Source organism: Fusarium solani (assembly GCF_023522795.1).
Source record: "Fusarium solani strain SB1 chromosome Unknown bctg00000000, whole genome shotgun sequence".
In the NCBI taxonomy this organism is placed as follows: Eukaryota; Fungi; Ascomycota; class Sordariomycetes; order Hypocreales; family Nectriaceae; genus Fusarium; species Fusarium solani.
This window is the reverse complement of record NW_027072157.1, coordinates 2,044,657-2,064,883: the sequence shown is the minus strand read 5'-3', so window position 1 is coordinate 2,064,883 and position 20,227 is coordinate 2,044,657. Positions and strand designations below refer to the sequence as shown.

General features: G+C 52.8%; 3 protein-coding genes across 3 annotated transcripts; 1 reads left to right on the top strand and 2 right to left on the bottom strand.

Moving 5' to 3' along the window:
- Window positions 1–1,225: 1,225 nt before the first annotated feature.
- MRS44_000638 (uncharacterized protein) lies at window positions 1,226–4,238 on the top strand (the record flags this gene model as incomplete). The annotated part of the gene is made up of 2 exons (XM_046282581.2): window positions 1,226–1,576; window positions 1,632–4,238. 2 exons carry the CDS (start codon window positions 1,226–1,228, stop codon window positions 4,236–4,238), a joined length of 2,958 nt encoding a protein of 985 aa, XP_046138536.1.
- A 1,775-nt stretch (window positions 4,239–6,013) lies between these two features.
- Window positions 6,014–7,861, bottom strand: MRS44_000637 (uncharacterized protein; the record flags this gene model as incomplete). Its single annotated transcript, XM_046270483.2, has 5 exons — window positions 6,014–6,032; window positions 6,101–6,472; window positions 6,529–7,072; window positions 7,128–7,504; window positions 7,557–7,861. The coding sequence occupies 5 exons, from the start codon at window positions 7,859–7,861 to the stop codon at window positions 6,014–6,016; spliced, it is 1,617 nt and encodes a 538-aa protein (XP_046138535.2).
- Window positions 7,862–9,956: 2,095 nt separating this feature from the next.
- On the bottom strand, window positions 9,957–10,361 carry MRS44_000636 (uncharacterized protein; the record flags this gene model as incomplete). The annotated part of the gene is made up of 1 exon (XM_065624138.1): window positions 9,957–10,361. The coding sequence occupies one exon, from the start codon at window positions 10,359–10,361 to the stop codon at window positions 9,957–9,959; it is 405 nt and encodes a 134-aa protein (XP_065479854.1).
- Window positions 10,362–20,227: the final 9,866 nt, after the last annotated feature.

Sequence of the window (20,227 nt, the reverse complement as noted above, 5' to 3'; positions counted from 1 at the left end):
CCATTTATCCGTGTTGCAAACGACGTTGCCGCTGCCTTGGTTGGAGCTTGATACCATGACGGATAGCCACAGCTCGACATTGATTGGTCACACAACACGCTTGCCACGCACATGGCCGCGGCTTTTCCCTGTAACCACATAGATTTGTTTTCTATTGCCGGACGTATTGCAGTAACACCTGGTTTCCCAGACACCTAGTTTACAACAATTGCATCCGTTTGACTTGCCAGCACCCCAAACCACGTGTGGCGGGCCCAACATCAAGTGACAGCGTGATGCCCCCTACTGTAACTCGCAAAATTTGGGACAATAGGTCAAGCTGTGACCAAATTAAAACCATACACACCATAATTGAACATCAATTATGCTCTGTGCAGAGTTTTTAATCGATCTGTTTGGTAGATAAGACGCAATCAACCGTGACCTGTCTACGTGGAGCGCCACACCGCGCTGTGCATCCGGTCAACAGTGTCCGCTCCTTCCCTCGTTGGAGGCATTGAATTCCCCCTCCTTCCGTGTGTTCGTTGCCCTTGGTTGCGGGGGTGTTTTTCTGCCTGAGAGAATAGGTTCAAGCGCGGTCGGTTTACAGCGCTTGCCCAACCGGGTTTTCTCTCCTCTTCTTCACCCCTCCACCGCACCTCCTCACCTTCTTCTCCTCTCAACCTCGGAGGAGCTACAGATCCTGCTCATCATCCTAAGGATCTTCATCTCTCTCTTTCCCTCTCGCTCAAGCTCGAGTGCAACCGTGAGTCACAGTCCCCCCCTCTCCCCTCTATATATTCCATCTCTCCCCGCCCTCTCCTCTCCCTTTCCTTCTTCCTCCTTCACCCTCGCACACACCTCTTCTCTTCGCTTGGGTCCTCAGTCAAGCACCTCTAACACTTGTGCAAGCTTCTGCAAGCACAGCTTCCTTCCTCTCATACACCTTCTGTTTCTCCCGCCGGTTGCTGTGATCCTCACATCAGCTAGAACAAACTCTCGTTCCACGACCGCGGTCTGCGCAAGCAAGGCATCCCACCTTCTCGTTGCCGGTAAGTTCCTCTCCTTTGCCTTGTAGCCTTCGCCTGGCCGAGGGCTATAAATCTTGCCTCCCTCCCCCTCTTCCCTCTTCCTCTCTTCCTCCACCAGCCTTCGATCAACCACTCTCCCATCCAGCACTACCATTACCTACCATCACTCATATCCTTGATCTCAGTCGCTGACTTCTTCAGACTCAGTCGCCATCATGTCCGACAGAGGACGTTCCCCTGGCCCCTCCGGGTTGGGTGGCTCTTCTGGCTCTGGGAGACGACCCTCTCAGTCTCCTGGTGGCTCAACCGCCCGCTCTTCTTCCCGTGGCCCTGCAGCTGGATGGGCCCAGGGTCCAGGTTTCGACCCTGCCAAGCCTCAACAGCAACAGGATCAGGGAAACACCCGCATGGAATTGCCGCCTGATGCATACGTGTCCGAGACCAAGAAGGACTTGTTCACGCTGCGAAACGGCAAGTTCAACACCGAAGGCAAGCCCGAACAGATCGAGGTCAACCAGTACCGGATGACCAAGTTTGACTTCAGCAAGAAGATCCATCAGTATGATGTGAGTACCAATCGTTCCATGCCCACTTCTTGCTCATTACTGACAATGACTTCAGGTCTTCATCTCGCCCAACCCTGACAAGCTCGGCCCAGTCATGAAGAAGATTTGGGCCCACGAGGTCACCAAGCGACAGCTTCGCCCCTTCAAGGGCGACAAGTGGCTCTTCGATGGAAAGAAGCTTGCTTGGGGTCCTGCACTTGTTGAGCGTGGAGAGCTTCGGTTCACTGTCGATCTCGACGAGGGCAAAGCCAAGGCCCGCGACGGAGGCAAGTTCCATGTCACGATTCGCAAGACGACCGAGATCCAGGTCACCGCTCTTCAGGGCTACCTCGAGCACAAGATGTCCTTCAACAACAGTGTCCAAGAAGCACTGAACTTCCTGGATCACCTTGTTCGACAGTTCCCGTCTCAGAACCTGCTCGCCATCAAGCGCAACTTTTACGATCCCGCGAGCAAGCAAGTCACGCCCCTTCTCGATGGTACCGTCGTCGAGGTCCACAAGGGAACTTACGCCTCGGTTCGAATGAGCCACAACCTCGCGCAGAGAGGTGTCGGACTCGGTTACAACATTGATGTCGCCAACACTTGCTTCTGGATTGGAAACCAGACGGTCGACAAGTTGATGTGCCACTTCTTGGCCACCTTGGACCGAAAGTTCCAGGGACACACTCCTGCCTCCCTTTGGGAAGTGCTGAAGCCCGTCCGAGACAAGACCGGCCGTTGGGCTTCTTCGGATGCTTTTAAGCAGCTTCGAAAGCTGCGCCGGCTCAAGTTCAAGGTCAAGCACCGAGATCGCCCCAATGTCGACAAGGTCTACACCATCATGGACTTCAGCTTCAACGAGAAGTATGGCGAGCATGGTTGCACGGCGAAGACGCACACTTTCGAGTGCGACGGCAAGGAGGTGTCCGTTTTGGACTACTACCGCAAGAAGTACAACGTCAACCTCAGACTGGCCAACCTCCCACTCATCGATGCTGGCAAGGGAGGAATGATCCCTGTTGAGCTCGCTATCGTCGAGCCAATGCAGCGCTACCCCTTCAAGTTGAACCCTGATCAAACCGCGGCCATGATCAAGATCGCTGTCACCCGTCCTCCCATCCGCAAGAGAGACATCCAGCAGGGCGCAGCTTCGCTCCGCATCGGTGAAGACCCCTTCTTGAAGGAGTATGGCGTCTCGTTTGAACCTCAGTTCTCCAGAACCGAGGCTCGAATTCTCCCTCCCCCGACTGTCAAGTTTGGCACTGGCACGGCCGAGCCCAAGTTTGCCGGTCGTTGGGACCTTCGTGGAAAGAAGTTCTGGAAGCAGAACGCCGCACCCTTGATGAACTGGGGTTTCATTGCTCTCGAACAGCCTGTTACTCTCCCCGTGCTGTCGCAGTTCGCCAACACTTTCAAGAGCACTTTCATCGGCCACGGAGGCAAGGTGCTTAGCGACGCTATCATGCTCAACACTCCAGGAAACTTGCGCTTCGACGCTGCAGCTGCGGTTCAGTGGGCTCATGAGGAGATCACAAAGAAGAAGGGCTACACGCAGCTTTTGTTTGTTGTTGTGTCCAAGAAGAACAGCGGAACCTACGAGCGCCTCAAGAAGTCTGCCGACTGCAGATTCGGCATCCTCACTCAGGTCGTTCTGGGCAGTCATGTCCAAAAGAACAATGGTCAGTATCACTCCAATGTGTGCATGAAGGTCAACGCCAAGCTGGGCGGCGCGACTGCCTGCACTCCTCCCCTTTGGAAGACTCCTACCTTCTTCCCTGAGAACCGCCCGACCATCATGATTGGTGTGGATGTCTCTCACACTGCTCCTGGCGGCACATCTCCCTCTACAGCTGCCATGACTATGTCTGTCGACAAAGATGCCACACGTTACGCTGCACTTGTCGAGACCAACGGCTACCGTGTCGAGATGCTGACGCCCGGCAACATGCGAATGATGTTTGGGTCCCTTCTCGAGCAGTGGAAGATCAACCACCCGGGAAAGCTTCCTGCGCATGTCATGTACTTCAGAGATGGAGTTGGCGAGGGTCAGTTCGCCTACGTGATTGATCAGGAGATAGCAGAGATCAAGAACTTCCTCCGTGAGAAGTTGCCTGCCAAGGCCGCTCTACCCAAGTTCACGGTCATAGTCGCTACCAAGCGACATCACATTCGGTTCTTCCCCCAGAAGGGCGACAAGAACGGCAATCCTCTTCCCGGTACCTTGGTCGAGAAGGAGGTTACTCACCCGTTCATGTTTGACTTCTATCTCAGCTCTCATGTCGCTATTCAAGGCACAGCTCGGCCTGTTCACTACCATGTGATCCTTGACGAGATGGGCATGCCCATCAACGACCTCCAGAAGATGATTTACCAGCAGTGCTACTCGTACGCTCGCTCGACTACTCCGGTTTCCCTACACCCGGCTGTCTACTATGCCCATCTCGCTAGTGCTCGAGCTCGGGCACATGAGAACATCGCCACCAGTGAGGGTTTCCGAGCTGGTCCCAAGGGTCACGAGATGATTCGCGAGAAGGTTGCCCGCGGCATTTCTCTGGGCGGACCTGATCGAGGTGCTGATGCGCCCCCATTGCTGCCTCTTGGTGGCAGAGTCGGAGAGAACGCCATTGATGGTGAGCAGCGACAGCGCAACTTCTTCCGCAGCACCATGTGGTACATCTGATAAATCGACTCGGATAGGTGGCACAGATTCGCGACGGACAGCGTAGGTGATGTGGCGGAAAGGTGATGCTTGTGATGGATAGCACAAGCTGAAGAGGAGCGATCGCTAGGGCGGAGGGTAGGGCATGGACTGCATGCGAGCGATCTGATCACTGGCGCAATATGCGTGAAGAGATCAACAAACTAAAAGGGGCGACCGGTTTGGTGGAAGAGTGGCGGTGGAGGTTGTTTTCATGTTTTCTAAAATAGTTCTGGATCAATATCAGTGATTTGACCCGGCACATGAGATTGTCTCTGTTCTGCTTTAAAGTGAAGTCAATGTGATAATGTCGTGATAAAGGTTGGGAGTATGGAAGCGGAGAGGGATTAGATTAGGGCAATATATGGCTCAGCTATGATGGGCGGCTTGTCACGGTTCAGAGTGATTGGATGAGCTGTTCGCGTTGCTACGTGTCTTGGGCAGTACCTAAGGTATAAGTTTTGGGGTAAGTCATGGATATGTACATACGTATGAGGTTGGGGGATTATGCAGAGTAATTTGTTAATGCCTCGCCTCGCCTCTTAAAGCAGGCCTCGATTTCGGTGGGTAATGAAAAACACTAGAATCGCCCACCCACAATGCAATGAATGTAATCAATGCGCAGCTCTTGATGGAAATATCCGTCCCATCATCTTGCAAAGGAGTAAATCATGATCCAAAGCTACAATTCTCTAGTTTCTCTCCATGAAGTAGTGCAGACATCTCTACCAACCCGTCGGTACCATCTTCGTTAGTCTCCCCCTAACCAAGTTATGCAACTGTGACACCGTCCACACAGTGTCCATCCAAAGGATTCAACGCGTCCAGTACCCTTCGATAGCGAAGCGGCAGGCAAGGGGAGGGTGTGAAGAGGGTCAGGAATGGGGGGTGCTGGTGGTGGGTGGAGTTTTGATGCATCACAAGTCACACACACACGACTGCACGATCCGATCCTGGAGAAGGTGGGCACGGCGTCGACCCTGAAAGGAAGCACAAGAAACAGATTTCTGTACGCCCCCCTGCTTGGCTGTTCCCGTGGGGGTCCAAAGGGGAGGGAGGGGGTGCGGGCACATCCTGGGCGGGCACTAAGGGGGAGGGACGGGACGAGGCAGGGATTCAGTTTGAGGCTCTTTCGTCAGGCCCCATCGTGTGCAACTCTAGATCAACGACATGCCTTGGCCTGGACGAGGGACGTTTGGGAGGAGGGAAATGGGTGGATGGGTTGCTTTCCCCTGCCATGATGAGGTGTCATGTCATACTCTAGTGGACATCCTTTATCTGAGCCATATAAACCTCAGGGGATGGGTAAAAGGGCATGGAGAGAGTTAGCCCTTAGCTGGGGAAGAATTAGAAGGACATGCTCAAGAGTGTTCGACATGGATTAGGGAAGGGCTAGAACGGCATTGCTAAAAGGATTGGTTAGATTTTGCTCAGCCTTCGCCCATGGAATTGCTCAGTCATGAGGTGTCTTCATGGCGACGGCTGATTGGCCAGTCATATATATTGCTTTTTCTTCACCAAGGACATATAGGGTAAACAGGTTAGACTTTTTGTATCCATTCAAGCTGAATCCCCTGCAGGCAGTCATAAAAGAACATAACATACCAGATCAACCCTATCTTAAATATAATAGATAAAATATATGAAAAATACTAGAGGCAACTAAATAGAATATTCAAAGATTTATGATATTATTTATTATTTTTCTCTCTTATTTAGCTCATAGTTAGGCTATTAAGTAAAGAGTCTTCATTGGCTTAACGAAGCGCAGCCGTCCTGGTGTCTCAAGTTTTTTGTCACGACCGCGTGCCATGCAAAGCATGCGCCAGCTCTAATACACGTACACAAAGTTGGGGTTCTCCTTATCCGTTAGGTCATTGAACGCGGTCGCGTTCAGCTCATCAGTCGCGCCGTCACCCGCCACCCGCAGGGCCTCACGTTGCCTCTCCTTGCGCTTGTTCTCCCACATGAACGAATAGCGGAAGACGAAAAAGAGGGCGAGCTCAATGCAGTTGGAGACGAGAAGCGAGCCAATGCCTAGGTGGTAAGAGGGGGCCTGCTCGGACCGGTAGAAAAAGGGGCTGGCGATGTTGCCAATGCAGGCGCCGAACCAGATCATGCCTGACACGATCATCTTCTTAGACTGCCCGCCCGTGTTGGAGGTGATGAGAGAGAGGCAGATGACGAACGAGGCCTGGTAGGAGCCGGTGAGGTAACTTTGAGAGTCGTCAGCGTGGTTTTGGGTGCGATGAGGAACTCAATTGCTACTCACAAGCAGATCAAGCGACCGACGTAGGCATCGGTAGGAGCAAGGAGAAAGCCCAGCGCGCCGGCGATGGTGGGGAGCATAAAGATGGCGCAGACAAGTGTCCGACTGTTGGGCGGCATGTACCTGTTGGCCAGCGCGCCGAGGCCGATCCAAATGATGACGAACACGCCTTGAGGGATGCCCAGGAGGGCAGTGTGAAGCGTGTCAAAGCCGAGGCCCTTGATGACGAGCGTCGAGAAGTTGGAAATGCCGCCGCTAGGGATGTTGGACACGAACCCGAGTAGAGTGAAGAGCCATGTCTTGTAGTCGAGGTAAGCCTCCTTGACCTGGCCCCAATTGATCTTGCGCTGTTCAATGCCCGTCTGATTGCGGCGGAGACGTGCAATCATGATAAGTTTCTCATCGTGACTAAAACCCCAGATGGTTCTGGGAGAATTTGGTAGCATGAACAGCAGGGTAATGGCCCAGGCTGCGCAAAAGGCGCCGACCACGAGGAACTCGTAGCGCCAGGACTGAAGAGCTCCCTTGATGTTGCCGATACCATACCCTATTGAAGCTTGAGTTAACATTGTTGAACAGCAAGACAAGGGGCGGGTACTGACCGATCAAGCCTCCACCCGCGACACCAACACCGTTAAAGGCATACCAAGCTGCGATGCGGCTCGGCTGCTCGGCACGGGTATAGTACATCGAGGTGATGAGCATGAAAGCCGGGTCGGCGATGGCTTCAAAGGCTCCTGACAAGACGCGAAGAGCGAGGAGGCCACCGAAGTTGTGCGCCGCGGCCTGAGCCATGAGGAGAGCCCCCCACATGAAGATGTTGAAGGCCAGGTAGTAGGCTGGCGGACTGCGCTGCATGAGGAGATTGGACGGGATGGCCCAGAGAAGCCAGCCAAAGTAGAAGCTGCTCGAGAGCCACGAGTACTCATCGCCTTGAAGGTTGAGGTCCTCCTTGAGACCGAAGATGGCGGCGTATGAGCTATACAAGACTGGTCAGCCATGAACCCGCGCGTACGACTCAGAGAACTTACAGAGTGGTCTTATCCACGTAGTAAAAGAAGTAGCAGATGCCTAGTAGAGGAATGATCCTCATATCAATCTTCCTCAGGACCCTTTTCTCCTTCTCCGGATCGATGTCGTCATCGGTCGGGTACTGGGCAAGCGCCTCGACGTACATCGCGTGCTGTTGCTTATCGAGATATCCAGGCTTCGCTACAGAGCTCTCGTTAATCTCTCCGACCCCCTCTTCGACTTCATGTTGACCGATGTCGTTGCTTGAAGGTTGCTTATGTGGCTTGGTCGCCAGCGGGGCGGCATCGGCGTCGGTGCCAGCCATGGTGGAGTGCAGAATAAAAGGGACTCGAGATATAAGTCCCCAAGTCTTATAAAATCGGCCAGATCTGCCAGATTCTGCGAGAAACTGGCCAGACAATGGCAGAAGAAGACGAGCGATCGCGGCTTTATAGGTACCCCAAGAGGAGTAGATCGCCTCGCCGATAACGACGCAAGCTGGGCCCTAGAATGGGTCGTGGAAGGGATTTGGTGGAGCATCTCCACACACAGCTCAAGTCCCCTGGAGGGTAGAAACGAACGACTCCCAAGCAGCCCGCCCGACTGAGCAATTTCGCTGATGAATCGAGGGCGGCTCCGAGTTCAAAACGACAACCATTAGCTAATTGAATACAACAAAAGGCGGTGTCCGACCTGCGAGCTGAACCTTCGAGGTGCCGATATCGCTCCTAGGCCCTGTCCTTATCGTGGCCCGTGTCCATCCTGCGAAGCTGGAGTACGACCTCGTCATGATGATCCTTTCCGTGGATCCCAAGGCCGACAATCATGAGTTTCCCGGTCGGTATTTGATCAAGCCCCGAGCGATTCAATCACAGCAATGACTGCTGGGTCCGGAGATCTGCTTGGCGAATCGCTTAGCCATGCCGTCCTCCCTTGAGGTGATCGCATCTAACCGACGCAGATGCCGAGAAATTCCCTCAAATCAGGGATCTTAGCGACGCCGTTATTTCCCACCAATCCGATATTATGGTTGGAAACTTGATACATACCAATGCGCCATGTCGATCTGGGGAAGCTTGTTGACGATCTGGAGATGGTTGGGGGTGCCAGATTGGGGGTGGGTGCTAGCTCGACGCTAATCGCTGCTTCTGAAGTGAAAACAACGGGCCAAGACGCGGAAGACCTAGACTTAGAGGTGATGTAATGCGTATAAGAGCTAGTAGGATCGTCCAAACAGTTGCATCGAAGAACTAAACTGCAGCGAAGCAAAAGCACCGATGGTGTCAGCCAGGGATGAAGTGAGGGACAAAACATGGCAATTGAACCCACTTACAGACAGGCCACGGAGATATGACATGGATTTCCTGTTGAAAAGGCACCAGAGGTCATACCTAAAGGGCAACTAAATGGAGGGCGACCTGGTTCCATCTGTCTTTGAGTCTTGTTGATATCCAAAATTCTGCAGCAGTAGAAGTTAAAGTCTCACTATTGGGTTAATAGTTCTCCTGTGGACGCGTCCGGTCTAATACTGTTTGATCGAGGAAAAGTGAAAGGCGAGGGAAAGAAAACTGCTGGTTCATTAAGGCTACTAGGTGAGAAGGGAAACAACATTGACGCGACAAAATCCGGCCCGTCACTATCCAGTGGTACCAAAATCAAACTCGGGGGAGGCGGGTAGCTATTTGCTTCCAAAGGCAAACCTTCCCCAAGATAAAAACCTGTGATTGTAAGAAGCAGGGGCGGATATGTGTTATCAACGAATAGAGTCCTGATATAGATCACATGTAAATGTTAAATACGGCGTTGGTCGGCGTACAAAGAGAGTCTGGCGCTTGCTGGAGTGACGAGTTCCACCAAGACTGTGAAGAATGCAAATAAAGACAAGACTTTGGCGTCGGATAGGGTTAAGAAAACAACAAGAGTAAATTCAAGCATGAAAGAACCAAGCAAGCAAAGAAATGACAGTCTTCTGCAACGAGCCGAAGCGGGCAGCCTTCCCTGGTCATAGTGGGCTAAACGACCGACAGCTCTGTAACTGACGGGAGTCAATGCCGACAGCTCAAAACTTTTCTCTTTGACCTGCGTGCTGATGGCGAAGGAGCATGAGTAGGGCGTCGGTAAGGCGTAGGTTTATAGGTTGCTGTTGTGGACGACCGAATGACACGAGTGCTGCTAGCCGAATCATCTCTTTCCATGGAAGTCTCTGAAGATCCTTGGCTGGTATGAAAAGGGCGATGGAGCGTGCTGGCGAGTGGATATAGGTAATAAAGAGAGTTGATGGACCCTTAAAACTCTGCACTCGGCCCCCTTCGACTCGCGCGGGCATTTGTATCGGGCGCCATTCAAAGCTTTGCGCCTATCCCTGGCTGAAGCGGGGATGGGAACATTTGACTGAATGATTCAAGACGCTTTGCATGAGCTCAAGTGTACCAAAACTGGGCTCCAAGTCCGGCCAAATCAGCCCTGACATCCTCCATGTTTCGTCGGAGACGGACACAAAGAGACAACAGGTTGATTATGGATTGGGTAACACTCCCGTCGCGAAGAACATAGGTGGAGAACGGATCATCGCGGGCGGGAGTGTCCAGGTAGCGAGCCAATGTGTAAGGGAGCTCGATCGAAGGAAAGGGGGTTTGGTCGGCCTGGGCGTTGCCGTCGTGGTCTCCGCTGCTAGAAACGGTACGGTTAGCCAGATGCCAGCATAGTAGAGATGGATTTGTGCTGGAAGGGGAATGGCCTCGCGATGTATGGATGCTGTGTTCTGGATCGTACCTTGAGACTGACAGCCAAAGGCTCTGCTGGTCTCTGCTATCTTGGGAGCTCATTTTCGAAGCGCTGGATAGGCGTTTCTTGCTTGAAGAATCGTACCGTGCCACGTGAAGAGCTGAACCGTGTTCCAGACGGGGAGGAGCGTTCAACCTGTGCTTAAAGATCGGGAGTCTTGGTGAAGAGCAGTGACATCAAGACATCCCCAGATTCTCCGTTCCCCTTAAGTAGTCCGGAGAAGCTGCAAGAGCTCTCGACTTGCCGGTCGGTAGCCATCCCTTCGCCGTCATCCTGGAGCTATGGAAAACTGACGATGTCTCACACTCCTCATCCTTCGTGGTATTTCAGAGACCAGCATGCAAGGGAGACGAGGGAATTAGCTGGAGGAACGGCGTCGGCTCGTCCCTTAGGTTGCAGTAGCGTGCGGGCTTGGAAAGCGGGAGAGTCGGTCGTGCGTTTAGTCGTCGGCAGACTATGCAATTATGGTTAGTAGATGTCTTGGACAAGAACCAAGAGTCGAGAGACGAGGGGAATGGAAGGACCAGGGTAGATAGAGATAGCTCACCCGAGCTTCAAGAAGTTCATGGCATGAAGCAAAAAGTGACAGATCACCGCATGGACTCGGTGGTCAGACGGACATGGCGTATGCTGGTCTGCAAGCCGCTTCACCGTGATAAGCCCAAACGAGGCGAGGAGAAGGGAGACAGACCAGAAGGATCGGAGTCCGGGTTGAGATGGTTTTTTTTCTTTGATGTGTCTGAGTGCGACGGCCCTCGGCTTGGACGATTGGCTGTGATGAGAGAAGGACAGAGATGCAGGGGCCGATTCTGATTCTTGTTGAGAGAGTAATCGTAATTGCGTTGCCCGAGCTGGGGGCCGGAGGAAGAACACCCCGGACAGAAGTGGATGTGACAACCTACCTACCCCCTCTCTCGCCGGGCCGCTTTTCTCCAGGAAGGCCCCCCGGCAATCACACAAAGGAGGGGGAGGGGGATTCCCACAGCCTTGTCTTGCTTTCGCCCACCTTGTATGGTGTCTTTGGCTTCGCCAAGGACGTTGTACGACGTCAAAATGGCTGGAGAGGCATAGGTGTTTCACTGCCCTCACCAAATACCCGGTTGAGCCAGAAGATAGCCGGTGTCTTGTCTTGGATTGAACAGCGCATTTTACGCATGCGTCGTCAATTTCCCATTAGTGTTCTTGCCTGATATGGCTTGTGGTGGTGAGCACGGGAATAACTTGATGACTCGGTAGCTGCAAGCGGCCAACTCTAACGGAAGCTATCTCGATCATTCCTTCCCGTTTCTACCGGCTTCGTATTACCGGAGCCCCGTGCTGTCGCGCCAGGATCCCCTTGCCCACTCTCTACGGGCCTTGACTTCTGGATTGACTGGGTTTTGTATGCACAAGGCTGGGGGCGTGGTGTTGGACTGATTTTATGCAAACCTACACAATACGTACATGAGGCATGGATAGGTATCCATGCCTCATGTACGTACCTGCAGCCAGCTCAGCGGGGAAATACGCCCCGTCACCTCGAGGCCACCAGGGAGATGTGCTCACCGCCATGGACTCCGCTGGATGCGGCTGAGGAACTGTACTGGAGCCTGTCGTGTCGCACAATTTGTACACTTTACAGTAGGTACTTATACGCAAGCCATAGCCACTGCGCTGATGCTACTGTAGCCATCAACCGAGCCATTTACCATGAATTCCTCAAGTGCCTTGCATAAGAGCTTTGCACTTAACATTAAGGGAGCCTGACGATGATGACGGAGCAAGCCATGTCTCTTTCTAATCATGTTTTCTTTTTTTTTTCTCTCCGTTGCTCCCACACCGTGCCTACCTACCTTTGACGACTCACACCCCCAGGCCCCCCCACCACCACTACTGCGCGTTTCTTTTCTTTTTTTTCATTTCCTTGCTTCCCCGTTGACAGCACCTGGGAGGGGGTCGATATAACACCATCCATGATTGAGTTTCATCAGAGGCTGGGGCATGCTGGCATGCCACACGGGACCCATACAACGGCGCCGCTAAATCGCCGTAGTGTTTCGTACGGCCAAATAATCATCCATTTGACGACATGCCGTCTCGTCGCTTCGACGATGAGGTTTGTTACGGTTTCCCTCCATATCTAGGCTTGGATTCGACAATCAGCCCTCTTGTGAGTTTCGTGTGTCAACATGTGTTGGCTTTGACGCTCTGCCTGGCGGCAGTCCACCCATTTCGTGCTGCGCCAAGGCACACAGCTTCTTGCACGCCGCGACACTGATTGATGGTGCGCCTGTTTCGTCTGGAAACTGGATTAAACTGCGCGAAATCGCCATGCGCATGGTGGTCTGAGCGACCAAAAGGCGTTTGGCGCGGATCGTCGATGATGGAGCCCCTGCATCTGGTGTGTTGAGATGAAATCAGCTTGCCCACCTTGCTTCGCATCCGCTGGGTGAGAGCAGCGGAATGAGAGACGATACTCCAGATGCGACCGAGAAAATTGGCATCGCTTCTTGGTGTGGATCGCCTCTTTGCTTCCCAGGTATTGAGCCAACACTGTTCTGCTCATCCAAGATGCGAAATGCTCTACGTCGAGGCCACCAGCGACGCCAATCACTCTACTGCGCGAGGCACAGTTTGAGAGCCTGTTTAGAGGCAGGTAAAATACGGTGAGCGCCTGTGTCAGCCTCACTTGCGCGATCGTTCTGCCAGCCCGGTTCTCGAGTCATGAAATTCCGTTACACCACCATCCCGCCTTCTCGTGAGGCTCTGCTTGAGGAAATGACTAGATCTCATTGGGTGTGTTCGTCATGTTGACTGTTACGATGGAAGTTTGGACCCTGGCAGTGAGACGAGAGACAACTAGACTTGAGATGGATCGATGGGCTTGCTTTTATGGGCTAGGCGCACCCGACACCAAAAGTATGACGCCTCAAACTCGCTCGATATCGCCTGAGGAAGCGCCTTCTAGCATTGTTTTCTCACCTCAGAGACCAGAGGGAACTATCTGCCCCTGAAATCAGCGCTGAGGCAAGGACGAGGCGACAACGAGTGCAGTGACATGCACTGCGGTGCGCGGAGCAGAGAAAAGGGGGTGTTCTCCTCCCCGTCTCTCCGGCTTGGCTACAATTCATCAGCAGTACGATTGATCACTGTTACCGACGCGGGATGCCGGCCTGGAGCTAAATTAGTGGCCGACAGTGGGCAAAGGCCTCATGCTCGGGGCTGTTTGCGGCTTCTTTAGCCCGTCCTCAGCGCTCCGCATACCCGATGCCGATCGCCGTTTCCGGCGACGGTGTCATCTCTTCACCGAGTCTGTCGCTATGAGCTCGCTTTCAGGTGGTCCAGTACCGTGATGGCCAGGCAAGCTGGTGACGATCTCCGGGGCCGATATCTTCAGCCAGAGCGGTTGTTGGGGGGAGCTCGCAGATTCCCCACAAGCTTTGCGCGTGTCTCATGGTCATTTCTCGACCAAAATGAAGACAGATTTGCTTCTGGAAGAGTATCAATCATCCTGCCCGCCCCGTGGAAAAGGAGTTGGCAAGTACACGGCTCCTGAAGGGACGATTGCTCTCTGCTCCATTGGAAATGGTCTCCCGCCAGAGCTATGCCCCATCTCAGCTGTACTGTGGCTGCACACAAAATACAGCACCTTCCTTGGCAGTTACAAGGAGAGGCTGGCTTTTACAGAGGGTACGGAGTACCAACACTGCCAGTTGCTCGGCGCTGGTTGTTGGCTCACCAGGATGAAATATGAGCGCGTCGATTTGAGCCCGCCATCACCAGTGAGCCTTACGCTGATTTCTGAATCATTCACAACTCCCTCAGCCTCACCTACACGCATGTTGATCGCGTCCTCTTGAAGTTGTTTGCGCGTAACCGTCGAGACGACCCCCACCCATCTTTCTGGTGCCTGGCCCCTCGCCCACCACCGCCCCGAGCAGCTGGAATACCCATCACCTAAAGCACTGAAGCGGAGTTCCGGATCTCCATCCGTCTGCGCTACTCCTGCACGATGCTCGTTTATCTTGCGGATAAGGTTGTTATTGCCGGGTGTGATTCCTCCCCCTTTTCCAGGGGACCGTGTTGTTTCCTCAATCAATCCATGAAAAATTTGCACAGGAGCCCACGTGTTGTTTTGGTCCCTTCCTGGCATACGCATGCGAAGCCCGCGCTGCTGGAAGAGCGGGAGCCAAGGGCCGGAGGCCTGGAAGATGCGCCTGGCGGTCCACACCCCCCTTAACTCTGTCACGGCCCATCCATTTTAGTGGCATCTTAGCTAGCACGCCCTAACCAGTGGAACTTCAAGCTGAAAGTATGGGGCGAAATGGGCCTCGAAGGATGTCCCGGATGATATGTCGTATCAATATCATTGTCAATGTGTAGGCCCAGTTCCCCTGAGACGATGCTGATGACAGTCTTCAAGGTCAAATGGAAAGAGAACCGCGCTTGACCGACACTCTGACGTTGGCAAAGGAGTGGTAGAGCCCAGGTCAAAGGGTGCGCTGTTGTGGCTCGACCTGCCCAAGGTAGGGCGAGCCTGAAGGTGCCGGTGGCTTGGTCGCGAGGACGAGGTAGTGAACTCTTGAGAGAGAACTCGGTCGTCGTTTGTTCCACTCAAGCAAAGATAGCTACCAATGTATGCCTTATTCGAGAATAATTAACTCTAATTTGAGCCATGGCCGGAAGTCGAAGCTATAATCATGCTTCAATGAAGATCGGTCGAGATCAGGGGAGAACGCGCTAGTATCGTCATTGTAAGCAGTGCCTAGCGTACGTCGTCTGCTGGTGTGGCCAGCGGAACACCATTCCGGCAGCGGAGTTAGTGGCGGTTTCAAGTCTCCATATGCAGGCAGATTGCGAGGAGAGAGAAAAGAATGCAATGGATCGACATGGCAGGGAGACTTGGAAAGGACTTGAATACCCCAACAGCTTTCGGGACCAGCAAGGCCCGAGCCGAGAGCGTGATAGAGACCTTGTTGGTGCGTGCACCATGATGCTAGGCTGGACAGTGCACAGCATGGGCTGGTCGGTTGTGAATCCCGTCGGCACCTAGGTGTGTCTTTATTCACGATGGATCCTGGAGTATTCACGGGACCATCTGCGGCAGACGGTCCAATCTCACCACATCTCCAACCCCGAACCATGCTAAGTAAGGGATCTAGACAGAAGCACAGCCTAGTTGTGGCCTATCAAAAGGGAGTTTCAAGGCGGAGTTGCCACTTCAACCCTGGAACAGTTCCGAGCCCGCCCAACACACAAATAGATCGCTCACGAATCACGGCAACAGAAATCATCCCATGTCGGTCAAAATGGCATCGGAGCAGGGTGTCTTGCGCAAGTTACTCCCATGTACAGGGAACAACCTGACCTAATCAAATGCAATAGCCGTATCACCCGATCACGCCGCGATTCTGAGACGCACTGAGGTGGGAACTAGAGGCCAAAGTGCAACGGGCAAAGACAAGGCTGTGAGACAATCAGATCATTGCCAGAAACGAATGGAAGATTCTGGCATGGCGCGGCTTTGCGCTATCACGATTGGTTGAACCTGACTTGGCAGAGTTCTTTTTGCCAAGCGTCATCACAAGTCCACACGCACACACACACACACACACACAATTTGGCCGTGAAAGGGAAACAACGAGTCCAGGGCGATGAGGTTTAATTTCTTTCGGGACGATGTATTGTTCCATAGTGTGCCCATTCTTGACAAGAATAAGGGAAATTGATAGAGAAGGCTGGAGTGATGGGCTTCCGGGACCATCGGCGGCCCTACTTTGGGATACGAGGGTGAGATCTGGGCCAGACTCGTCGTGGACGATTATTGGCTGTCTCTGCGCATCGAGACACTAGAGAAGAGAGTCTTTTCCTTCTACCTGGAATAGATAATCACCTCAGAGGTTGATCAATGTAGAGGCAAGGTCCTGGATGCTATGCTTGTCTGAAAAAAATCCTCTCACCAAACGATTAAGAAGGATCCTCGTGAGCAACTTGTAATACAGGCAATGCGAAATAGGCTACCAAATAGTAAATCTTTAACTAGCTACTCAAGAAGCATCGTGGTGAAGAAAAGGGACAAGCTTCGTTGGATACAGCCTGACAGGGCATCTAGACTCCAAGACCGCCATCTCCCATTATATCAATTGATCGATCCAGCTACTCCCCTAGTGCTCCTACATTCTATTCGTTATTTATTCTACCTCAACTACAAGTTACTCGGCTTGAAGTTGAAAACAATGGCAGTGCTGGAAGGGAGGTTTCATGTTAGTCTTTACCTTATCTCCTTTATCTTATCTACTCTCCTATCTCGGAAACGTTGATGCTGATTGGCCTATCAGAGCTGACAGAGCCTAGCTAATCAGCTACAACGACTTCGAGTGAAAATGGTCCAGGATGGTAACTGAGAATCTACAGGGTTGGAGGGCTGATTGTTTATTATTGAGGGCATAGATGGGGGAGTGTATATGATAGGCAACCAAGACATGTTGCTGGAACAGAAGGGCGGGACTCAGGATGGCGACGACGCCGGGCACGAAGGTCGGAGTAGGGATGAAGGAATGTCGTATTACGTCTTTCCAAGACAAGATTAACAGAATAAACTAAAGATAAGGGGTAAAGATGCTTGAGATATTACAACAGGACCCCTCGGCTTCTGGGGAAGCTGAAGCAGGCGCGAAGACATGCTTAGCAAAATGCGTTCAACCGTTGTAAAATCTCTGACAGAGAATAGGAAAAAGAACAGGAAAAGAGACAAGAGAAGTAGCAGAAAGCTTCTGTAGGGGTAGAACCAAATAGTTTCATAAACCTATGTTTCTGTCACTCGAGGATGAGAACCTCAGCGAGCATCACCCACAAGAATGGATGTTGAAGCAAGGATGAATATTCTCTGGCCATGTACCACAGTGCCATCGGCCAACCCAAGCATTAGGAGCAAGGGCTGGTAGATATAACGGCCTGGAAGAGCCAGTGTAGATTTTTCTCTAAAAAGTTCGTCTTGAAGATCAAGACGGGATCCGATGCTGCAGTTCCCATCGTGATGTCCCCCGAGGAGACCAGACTTCGGCAGCCAACCTCTTGGAGCCACTATAAACGCGTTCGATATTCTGTGGCTCCTCTTGGAGTATTCGGTACGCCGTATGTTTGGAACGCTTGGAGGCCATCACAGGCAGCTTCTGCTCAAGGGGTATCAAGTAAATTCAGGCGTATATCCAGCTCGACAGCGTCTGAGCCTGACAAGATCCAAACCCAGAGCAAACGCGAACGCCGATAACATGATATCACAACGAAGTGATACCTGCGAGAAGGGTCGGTATATCGGAGGTTGAACACCGAAAGCGGGTCATCGTAGGCTCGAAGGTAGCGGTCCATTATCGCCTCGGTCGGTGGAGGTGTCGACGCGTTTGATAGTTCGTCGTAGTAGCTTTGAAAAGTACTGGTCGTCAGTACAAGAGGGACTCCGCAAGGGAAGGCACAAAGGCACAAGACCCGAGATGAAGAACCAAGACTCACCCCGGGATAGACACGCCGAAGGAATTGTTGGGACTCCTTGTTGTTCAATGACGACTGCACAGAGGACTGCTTGGGAAGTCTAACGTCGATGGACGCGATGAAGTCAAAGGCTCTGGCAAAAACAGCATGCATAGGATGAAGCCAGCCTATTAATAGTCCGTCGTTCTGTCAACAAGGAAGAAGCATCCCATCGAGACATGACGATCGTCTCGACCCTAGAAAGCCATGTGGGTGGCTGGGGCGCGTCTTGACAGCTTGACACTTCATGGCGAGGTAAGGAGGGCCCAAGAAAGGACAAGATCGAGAGAGTTGCAGTAGCGTGTCGGCGAGCGAGGGACTAAAGGGACTCAGTAAGGAACAAGGTCCAACTGCAGAGTGACTACTTACCTAGTCGGTTGCTCGAACGAGTAGACGAGATGGAAAAAGAAAAGAGTAGTTGAGAGAAGAGACGACTGGGTAGGTAGGTAGGTACTAAGGTAGGTAGGTTGTTAGGTATGCAGCAAGTGGCAGACGGGATGAGGAAAGAGAAAACAATTGTGTTCATAGGTCTAGCTCCACGCGAGGTGTAGGGACTAGGTAGCCAACGATGACGAGCGCCACAGCGGCCGGAAGGGAGCCGGGGCGCAAAACCCCGGACAATCTCTTGCAGCAGTACAAGGGAGGCTAGTGCCGGGGCCGGTGACTTGTAACAGTATGTCGATGTGCTGGCTTTTCATCAGTTCATGCAGGAGAGGGTCCATCTTGGCTCGTCCAGATGTTCATGGACAAAGCCCGCTCGGATCGACTTCGTTTTGGCCTGCACCCTTGGCTCAAAGCAGAGGCAAGCCTCAAGGGTGCGTTGGACGGGGGAGGGGCTCGGCTCCCCGGGTGGACAAATGCCGGAGGCGAGCCGCCTGAAGAGCCGCATAGTGGAGTTTGAGCGTCTCGGGCGTCTTGGCTGCTATGGCGTCGCTGGTGACCAGAGAAATCACCAGTTACAGCAGACGGCTGACTGTTGTGAAACATGGGGATTGTCGGTGTCAGTCCCGGAGAGGGAACGCTTGCATTCCAGAGGCCGCCCGCTTCCTTGGCTAGGATCCAGTTACAACTGCCATCATGGGGGATTAAGAAACCCCACCTCTAGAGCCGGTGGTCCCTAGTCCTCGCTCGACATTGCCAGGCGGCTCAGCTCCGCGTGGAGTTGCAGCTGAGACATCGACTCATAACCAGCACCATGTTCTCGGAGTCATTACAGAAGCATGGCAATCCGGTGGACCTGCATTTTCGCACGTCACAAAGAGATTGTTCTCCAGCACTCAGCATGTGGTGTCGAGTCTCTTAGACCGTTCTTTGGTGAGATGTTGGTCTGCGAGATACGGGCCCGCGGGTTCGGCCCGCACACATAGTCCGGATCAATCGACAAAGAAGCAAACATGACAAGAGTGGCGAGGCCAGGTGTTACAATTGAGCCACAGGTGCACTTCTCGGTGAAGGAGGGATGTTTGAGAGGGCCTGGTCCCTGTCTGGTTTGTTGGTTTTGGGAGGCTGAGAGGCCTTGGCTGCTCCCTTCTCTCTGCTTCCACGCCCCTTGGAGCAAACCGTGCGACTCGATCTTGCGTCCGACTGGTGGATTCATCTAGCAAATGCAATGAAGGTTGAAAAAGACTTGCCTGCATTTGGCGCCCTCTTCTAATTTCCGCTGGGCTGCCTTGTCGTCCAAACCCACAAGGCAACCTAAGTAGTCACTTTGATGTGACGCAAGTATCTCAATTGAGGGCCTTGTCGTTCATTGCTGGCGCTTGTCACCAACACGGCACGACGCTCCCGTTGGCTGACCTTTGGTTATCGCCCAGTGGTCGGAATAGGGTCTTCAGGGTTGGCACGACCCGAGGTTTGAGCACAGACATCCTATGGCGGAAGCAAGGCTGACGTGCTTCTCAACTGATGCAAACCCTGTGAACTTGCTTTGGTTACCGTCTTGACAGCTCGAGTTTTGTCTAGGAAGCCTTGCCTAAGAGGGTCGCACTCGCGTAGACTGAAGTCACCCTCTGATCCGAAAACGAATAGGCAATAAAGCTTGGACGAGGACAAGGGTCATGACACCGCAAAAAGTGCAATCGCCGATACAATGAGGCTCAAATGGTTGGTTCGCCTGGTTCGCCTTGGTTGCCTTGACTGGACTGAGACACGATCAGTGCGTCGAGGTAACGCGTTTCTGTCCGGTTTACCATTTGTTTGTAAATAAACAATTATCGCTGTTAAAGGTTTCTTTGTAGTTGGCAGGACAGTACTGGTTGGCCTTGAGTCTAAGGGCGAGTGTTTGGCAGTGGAAACTCAAGGACGGAGTACCTCAATCTTCCTGACGAGCAACTCCCTTGAGCACACGCAATGCAGCCACTGGAAGAACTTTTCTTGTCGATAGACACTATCGAAACACCAT